Source organism: Punica granatum, chromosome 4 (assembly GCF_007655135.1).
Source record: "Punica granatum isolate Tunisia-2019 chromosome 4, ASM765513v2, whole genome shotgun sequence".
Taxonomy (NCBI): Eukaryota; Viridiplantae; Streptophyta; class Magnoliopsida; order Myrtales; family Lythraceae; genus Punica; species Punica granatum.
In genome coordinates, this window is record NC_045130.1 from 11,321,973 (window position 1) to 11,331,058 (window position 9,086).

The 9,086-nt window shown below is 33.7% G+C and overlaps 1 protein-coding gene across 3 annotated transcripts; it reads left to right on the top strand.

Moving 5' to 3' along the window:
* The first annotated feature begins 5,255 nt into the window (after nt 1–5,255).
* LOC116205915 lies at nt 5,256–8,667 on the top strand. 3 transcript variants are annotated; one of them, XM_031538612.1, is made up of 3 exons: nt 5,256–5,393; nt 5,891–6,193; nt 7,029–8,667. In XM_031538612.1, the coding sequence occupies exon 3, from the start codon at nt 7,161–7,163 to the stop codon at nt 8,421–8,423; it is 1,263 nt and encodes a 420-aa protein (XP_031394472.1). In that variant the 5' UTR covers nt 5,256–5,393; nt 5,891–6,193; nt 7,029–7,160; the 3' UTR covers nt 8,424–8,667. The 3 variants fall into 3 exon arrangements, with proteins under 3 accessions (XP_031394472.1, XP_031394473.1, XP_031394471.1); XM_031538613.1 differs by lacking the exon at nt 5,256–5,393 and having other exon boundaries at nt 5,869–6,193; nt 7,029–7,168; nt 7,250–8,667; XM_031538611.1 differs by lacking the exon at nt 5,256–5,393 and having other exon boundaries at nt 5,870–6,193.
* The last annotated feature ends 419 nt before the right edge of the window (nt 8,668–9,086 follow it).

Genomic DNA, 9,086 nt, shown 5'->3' on the forward strand with positions numbered 1-9,086 from the left:
AATTTATATGAATTTACTAATTTAGTCCCATTTAATCCTAATTGTATAATATTTACAATTATGTCATTATTTATTCCACTATATAAATTATTTATATATTTACCGTCATAATCATATAGTATTTTGACATTTACCTTTTTAACCCTATTTATTGGGTGGGGTATAACTTTATATATATATTGAGCATTTTTATTTATAAGTTCTTAATTTATATGCATTTACTAGTTTAGTCCTGTTATTTATAAATCCTAATTGTATAATATTTACAATTATACCATTATTTATTGCACTATATATATTATATATATGTTTATCGTTTTAACCTTATAGTATTTTGACATTTACCTTTCTAACCCTAGTCTTCATTCATCCATGCGTTGCACGAGTAATTTTTCTATGGAGATTTGTTAAACCTTTTGCTTTAGATGTGATTATAATTACTTTTTTCTCGGTGGAGAATTTTTATGTTTCACTACAAGAAACACCTTATCAGAGACAAATAATGAGAGGCAATTATAATATTAGTTTCTTCAATTCTCATTACGAGACAAATACAATATATGTCTTTATGTGAATTTTATTTGCCTCTAAAAGCATCTAAATTAATATTTTACCAAATTACAAATCTAGACCATAATTATTAGTTACAAATAAATATTTTACCTCAAAAGAATAACTTTTAGAAACGTATTAGTTGGCGCATATAGAAAATTTGTCACTAAATATTTTTTTAGAATGCAAAAGACTTAATTGCTTCTAAATCCAATTTTATTTGCCCCTAATATATAGTTTTAGAGGTAAATTACAATTTTCTCTAAATCTAATTTTCATTTGTCTCAAACTTACGAAATTTTACCTACAGAATAAGTAGATAAAAAAGTTGAAAGTTTGATTGATTATTTTTACCTAAAATAAATAATTTATTCAATATGAATTAAAGGAATTCAAATTACTCTCAACATAAGTTGAAAATATATTTTATTTACTTATGGATGTGAATCACATTATGCAGATTTTGAATTAAATAGAAGGGCAAATTAGAAAAAAAAATCTAAATTTTGTGAAACGTCTCTGTTTTGTCATAAATTTTATTTTGTAACAAAAAAACCATAAGTTTTTATAATCGTCTCATATTTGGCATCCGTTACTATTCTGTTAAGATTTCCGTCTATTTGCCTACGTGGACTTTATGAGACCCACAAATTTGCACATCATTTGATCATGTTCTCTTTTCTTTACAAAAATAACTTAAGTTTTCATAAATGTATCAGTTTTGCTCTAGATTTTGATTTGTAATTTAAAAAAAATACATGTTAGCACCCCGTTTTGGTCAACTGGCTCCATCGCTTTAATTATGTAAATATTATACTGTGAAGTATATGTGAAATATTCGATATACAATGAATATATACTAAAATATTTTATATGCAATTAAAAGATGACATACAAATCTTATATTATAGGAATAAATTTTTTTTGCATATGCCGTTTGATAGAAGTGTTATATATGTTTACATTACAGTAATATATATATACACTGAAATCTATACATACAATCTTCATTATAGAAATATATATATTTACAATATATATCATATATTGAGACTTCGACTACTATTACCAATTATATACATGTTGTACATATCATATAGTGGAACATAGACCATTTCTTGAGATTAAAAAATGGAATTTTTGTATTCAAAAGTAAATTTTTTTATTAATTTGTATGACGTTTTGAACTACATATACTGTACATGTTCAATATACGTACTAACCTGAATATCTGACATGAATTTGGTCGATTCACAAGATTTCACCGGTATTTCACTACGCTTCATTAGGTTTTCTCAAAATCCATAATCGTCAAATTCATGTATTTTTTTTCCAAAAGTAATTTGTTTAAGATGTTATCTTTTAATTGAATGTTAATTTGTTTGATGCGTTTATTATTTGCTTGAACTACTGTATTTGCATGAGATATTTTTTATTGTGTATTTTTTAATCTATACCTTAACAAATTTTGAGTTGATACAATGGTTTAACATATATTAAAAGAATTGGAATCGGAAGAAGTAACGAAATTATCAATTTTGATATCATTTTTCTTGATAAGGAGGTATACTTTGCGTGTTCGACTAAGTATATTATTTTATTAATCAAAGTTAAATTATTGCTAATTTATTTTTTCTAATGAAATTAGGATTCATTGATGCATGTAAGTATAGGAAAGTCTCAGATTGATTTGTTTTGGGCCTTACTTTGAGAAGAAACTTATATATAATTAATAATTTCAAGATAATTACACTCTCATCAAGGTATCGTCAAGTTGACGTTGAAATAAGATATTGTTTTTGCTTAGTCGATATGAATATTTTTTTGTAATTTATTGATATCCTTAACATTATTCGATTTTAACTAAATTTTATTTATGCATAATATGTAAAATTATTTAAACTAGTAGTAATAAAAAAATTATTCAATTGGATCGATGCTACGCGTGTGTCATCACTTAGTTGATATTATTATTGTTACTATTATTATTATCATCATGATCATCATAATATATAATAATAAAACGAAAAAATAGGTTTAACGAGATTGGGCAATGTTTCATCTCAGGATTGACAAGATGATGCTATGTGTCAAGCCTCAACTCTCTATTTACCTAAATTTCACTAATCTTACCTACCCCTTTAATGCATTAGTAATTAATGCACAAGTAAATAAATTGGTTTATAAGAATAGTATATTTATATCAATTCAATTTATTAAAAATATTTTCATTATTCTTGATTTAACAAGTAAAATTATGTTTACTAGAATATCTAGAAACTTTTAAAGTTCCTATGACAATATTAAATATACTTGAGAAATTAAAAAAATGTGAGTGAATTGATCTAAGAGTTTGTACAATTTAGTAATAAATATATCTTTTAGAATCTGCATATATAATGTATCATAGTGAAACTAAAAAACAAGTTTACCAGGGTGGTGCCATGTGTCATCCAACGATTGACAAGGTGGTGACATGTGTTAAGCTCTTAGCTCTCTATTTACCCAAATTTTACTAATCTTCTTTGCCCTTCTTAATGCATTAGCAATTAATGCACAAGTAAATAAATTGATTTATAGGAATAATATATTTATATCAGTCCAATTTACCAAAATTATTTCCATTTTCTAATTCTTTATTTAACAAGTGAAATTATGTTTACTGGAATATCTTGGAACTTTCAAAGTTCCTCTGCCTATGTTAAATATACTAAAAAATAGAAAAAAAATACAAACGAATTGGTCTAAGCTTTAGTACAATTTATTAATAAATATATATCTTTTGGAATTATTATATATATATATATAGCAAAACTAACTACAGTTTGCGATTAATGTCTTTAATAAATACAACTATAATAATTTAAAAATTATATTTATTATAAATTAGTGAATGCAATTAATAATTTAATATTATTAATTATTAATCTGTATTTAAATATATGATAGAACTGACCCAAGAGAATAAATGTGCTTAATGCAAATTTCAAAACTATGGAAGATAATATAAATTGAAAATGTGAATTACTAATTGGAAAATGGGAATATCCTTTTAATCAAAATTTAAAAAATGGACTAATAGAATTATGAAAAAAAAATTAAAATTTTAAGAAGATAGCAAAATATAGAAAAAAAAATAAAGTTTATGAATAAAACCGTATTGGACTTTCAATTTTATTAGAATGATATATTTCATTTTAGGGCAAATTACAAAAAAAAACTCAAGTTTTGTAAAATGTCTCAGTTTTGTCCTAAATTTTGTTTTGTAACAAAAAAAACCATAAATTTTCTAAAATGTCTCAAAAATTACCTCCGTTATAACTTCCGTCAATTTTTGCCTACGTGTGACCTACGTGGACTGTTAAAGGGACCCACTAGCCTACGTGTGACCTACGTGGACTGTTAAAGGGACCCACCATCAACAGCAAAAATTGACGGAAGTTATAACGGAGGTCATTTTTTAGACATTTTAGAAAACTTATAATTTTTTTTTGTTACAAAACAAAATTTAGAACAAAATTGAGACATTTTACAAAACTTGGGTTTTTTTTTTTGTAATTTACCCTTCATTTTATACATAAACTTAATGACCATGTTAGAATATTGAAATGAATTAATAAATATAAAACTAATATCAAATTTTGATATTATAGATGAATAAGTACAATGCTACATAAATAAAAATAAGCCGGTGCAACTTACGGGAAGTAGACTAGTTATTATTATATTGAAAGGGCTAATAGTATAATTTTTAATTTCTCAAAATACCCTTAGCATAATGTTTCTAACTAATAACAATTATGAATTCAGCCAAAAAAAAATGGGACTATGATTGTAATATACATGATTAATTTTATTTTTTTAAAAAAGGAGATGATAGTATATAAAAATATCAACCAGTGTCTACACCAGCATTAGAGCTGGAGTTATTACAAATGTCTCTTGTCTAAGAGGTGCCCAACGTATAAGCTAATAAAAGATCTGCTACCTCACGAGGAGGGGTGTCAAAGTACATAATGTCCCGAGGTTGAGAAGGGTTCCCCATAGCGAGCTTCGCCAATCTGTCAGCCACCATGTTAGCTTCTCGATATATGTGGTGAATCCTAAAATTTGCGAAGAGCTGTATGAGCATCCTGCAAGATTATCACGTGAGTTGCCTGAAATTAGATCGACGATAACCTGGGCATCCAACTCCACAATTAGGGAATGAATGCTTATTTCTCGAGCCATGAGGAGCCCATCTCGTAAGGCCCAACACTCTGCCATATAGCTATAAGAGGTGCCAAGAGGATAACTGAAGCCTCTAGTCCACCCTCCTAGATGGTTGCACAACACACCTCCCCCTCCTGCCAAGCCTGGGGACCCCAGTGCTGATCCGTCGATATTAAGTTTGGCCCCATCCAAGAGGTGGTGGGGGACCAATTGACGTTAGCTTTTGTTCTCTTTACTGGAAGGGACGGTCCCAAGGAGGAGAAAAACTCAACAGCATTGATGAGACAAGGATGGTAGGCTTTTGGGTTATGGGAGACCCCCTCAAACACAAATCTATCCCTTTGCTTCCATAATATCCAAAGACCATAGGGAAATATAATGCTCCAAGGAGCATGTAAAGTGTGCAGCTCATAAGTTTCACAATTAGTGCGAAACCAATCATTAAGGGGAGGGAAAAAGTTCCCTCTTGCGATGATGGGGTTCCCAAAGAAGTCCAGAATTGTCTTTCAATTGGGCAATCTCATAAGATATGCAGAGCAGTTTCCTCAAGTACCAGACATAAAGGGCATGAGGGTGATATAGAAAGCCCCCTGTCAGATGGACTGCAGTAGGAAGCCGATTAAAGGAAGGTTTGTACTCGGGGATGAGTCTTTACTTTTCAAATCCAAGTTCAAGCCTTACTTGCTCGATCAGGATTCCGGCCGCATTACCAAGTGATAAGCTGATTTGATTGAGAAATGAACCATTGAAAGAGTACTTCCATATCAATCTATGTATGTACATGATTAATTACCCCATATTTTCTCCACGACTTTCGCCCTCTATGCTCTCTGTCTTTTCCCACTTTTTCTCTCCCTATCCTGCCTTTAGATTAACCGCATGCATCCCTCTTTTCCACATAATTTTTTTTATTAATAATAAAAAAGTATTAACATTTATTTATCATTCATAGTATCTATATATATATATATACTAAATATGAAAGTTCCAACTTGTCAAAATCATGTATCGTAAATTACGTCTAGTTGACGAAATACAATTTAATAATATCGTATTTAGGAGGAATGCAATTTAATCCGCATATAATCGAGGTTTTTTTTTTTTTTTTTTTGGGGGTGACGAGAAGACCGGCAACTTGTTCGCTGTTCCACATGTATTGCCGGTCTCAATTTCCCCCTCTAGCCCTTGCTGATTTAACGGGACCCACCCCAGACGGCCACAAAGGGGAAGTCGTCAGCAGCCAAAAAGGACAAAAACCACAACACCCGCCGGCCACGATCGTCGCCGCCACCATCCCCACCGGCCATCCAACGAAGGACAGAAGACGCAGAGGAAGCAGGAGGCTTCGGCTGACGGAGGTGGCTCTAGTAGCCGCCGCAGCTCACTGCCATGCGAGCCCATTTCGGGTTTCTGAGGGGCAAGGCCGCAGGTATGTAGCACCTCATTATCTCTGATACTAGCTGCTGTTCGGCTGCCGCCTGGTCGGATAGAGCTGATTTCTGCTGAAGAGAGCTGATTGTTGTTGCTGATCGTTCGATCTTCCAGCTGAACACAGCTGTTCTGATTGATTGAATCCTCATTTCCTGCTTTGAGTCATAGAGAAGGTGATAACATGAATGAGCTTAATGCTTGTCTGTCTGAACTTACTTTTATCGCAAACTGACCCACTCTCAGTGACATGCATATTGTCAATGAATTTATATCAGTCTGCTCGATATGTTCTCTTATAGAATCCATATATATTGTTTGGCTGGTCGAGTAGTGATTTGTGTTGATATTTCAGCATATTCCGTGAATTTTCTTTTGTTTGCTCTTGGTATGATATTACCATGACGCTGCTGCCTTATCTGGAACATATTGGTCTCAACAAGTTCTTGTGGTTTAACTTGACTCAATTACTAGCTTAGGACGTTAATGTTGAATGCTATCAACCAACACCTGTTCGATGATTTGTCTGAGTAAACCTGCTTATCTTTTAACCTGCGTGAACAGAGTCAGTTGCTCAAATGTGCCAAAAGTCGAGACCGTTATGTTCTCAACCAGTCGAATACTCCACTGGGGGTGTTAGACAATGCAGAGACTTTTTGGATTGTATCATTATATGGATGTGCTTAATTGCCCCACGGATGACACCTTAGTCTAGGTGCTTGTTGCATCGAGAGCGGAGATAGTATCCCACATATTTGATGTCTTTAAAGACCACAAAGGGGTGGTTTTTATGCTATGAAATAACTGTTTGATTTCATCTTACTGTGATGCTACAGGTTTCGTTCATGAGTTCGAGGAATTGAGTTTATTTATGGCGTGAAACCACTCGAAGTATCTTATTAGGACGTTTCGAAAGAATGCACTTTTAGATGGTTTTAGGTGGAGTCGGATGATGCTGATTAATAAGGATGTACAGGCGAGTAGTACACAAGCTTTATTTCAAAGAGTATATGAAAAGTCGGATAGGTGGATTGCTAAATGTGATGCTGTATCACAGTGTTGAAGAACCCCATGGAGCAGTTCTCCCTGCTGAATGGTATGAGAAGGCATACCCAAAGATGGTAAAACTGAGCCGTTTGTTGAAGGGCTTGGACGAAGTTGATGGTAGGCTAATGAATATCAAAGATGAATCGATTGTTGTCGATGATCTCACTGTGTGCAAGATGAATGCATTCAAATCTCTCGTCAGGGCCTTCATTGGGTCTCCATCAATCCAGCAAAAACTGAAGAGAAGCTCCATGGCCTCCTCTGTGGTATCTAGTTCTGCTTCCTCTGTTTGTTTCAGTCAATTAAGTGAAAACCAGCCCGTTATTATAAACTCTCTGACCCAAGTAAGTGATCTTCTCAGACTTTCAGCTCAACAGAGGAAATTGGTGAAACAAAAAATTAGCCCTCAGGTCACACAGCAAAAAATATGGACGGGCGCAATCATGGAGATACTAAACGGATTAAAGTATGATTTAGACTATTTCAATCGCCAATGTTCCAACAGAGCTACTAGCTTGGGCCAGCAGATTGTTTCTTCGTGTGTAAAGTTCTTGGACAAGACTGTTATTTCCTCTGACCCTGACTCCCCTTCGTGGATGAAACTCGGACCAACAAAGAGTCTAGAGGCACCTAACTTGTATAAGTGGGAGGATGTCCTTGAGATGTTCAATGACCTGATCAAGTGCTTGGGCGAAGAGAAGGGACTTTTGCTCCATGTTAGAAAGCTCAACGAGATGAAGGAAGGGTTGTATCAGATCAAGGATGTCTCAGTAGACAGAAATATTGGATACAGAGACTCTCGGCACCAGGAAATCCTACTGCAAAAGAAGCTCTCAAAGGCATTGGGCCACTCATCTCCTTGCCTGTTTACCCTTCTATTCTACTATCTCTATGGGCGTGTTGGAAGTACTGGGGTCGATCTTTGTGGAGGAATTCTTGGGCCCACTGATGGGAGTAGTGTTTGCCTGCATATGGGGAAAATATTAACATCGGAAGAGGCAGCTAACCTTTGGAGTGGAGTCAAGCAGTTGGATAAAATGCTTGGGCTCTTCAAGTTTGTCTGGGAAACAGCGGGAATGAAGGGAAGTTTGGAGCTTCAAGGACATCTATGGTGTGTGGGAGCTGAGGACAAGACATTAACTTACCGAGGTAATACCTATATTTTACATGGAATTAGGCATTAACAACTTCTCAGGGAGATAAAGGACCATTTGAATACAGCTTTGGAGGTCAAACAAGTGTTCCAAGGGAATTGTCTTCAGTTATCCAATTAGAATGGAAAATTATATTCTCGGTGTCTATGTTTGGAGCCTCCTTATTCTCGAGTTTTCCCCAAAAAGAAAACTGTTTTACAGAAAACTGAATATTGATCTCTGCTTTTCTTGTTATCTGCCCTAACTGGATTAATATAATAGATATTTCATGTGAGTTCCGGATCGGTTAAATAAAAATGTCATATGCATTTTTGCCTGCTTGGAGAGTGAAGGTATCGTGAGAGGATGGTGTTTGGGGCTTAGCAGCAGCAGAGATATGGACTCTCTTTTTAAAAACCAGATCTACAAATTGAGAATCCTCAATAAAATAATGCATTTCCAATGGCATGTTTGCATAATCTTCCCCGTTTTGAGTGTATTTAATCCTGAAAATGTCAGACGATGAACATATAGTAAGTGGCTATATACAGAACCTTTCCTAGATGGCCGAAGGTTGGGAAGTTGGGCGGCTTCGTATTGCTGCCTCTCTTATGTAGCAGATATTTGGAAGTCCCGATTCTGGATTATATGAGAGATTCTTCGATGATCTTATCTCGCCACGTGGTGTAACAAAGTACTAATTAAGTTACAATA

Coding starts and splice junctions, on each gene's coding strand:
- LOC116205915 (XM_031538612.1), top strand. CDS start 7,161: ATGTACAGGCGAGTAGTACACAAGCTTTATTTCAAAGAGTATATGAAA.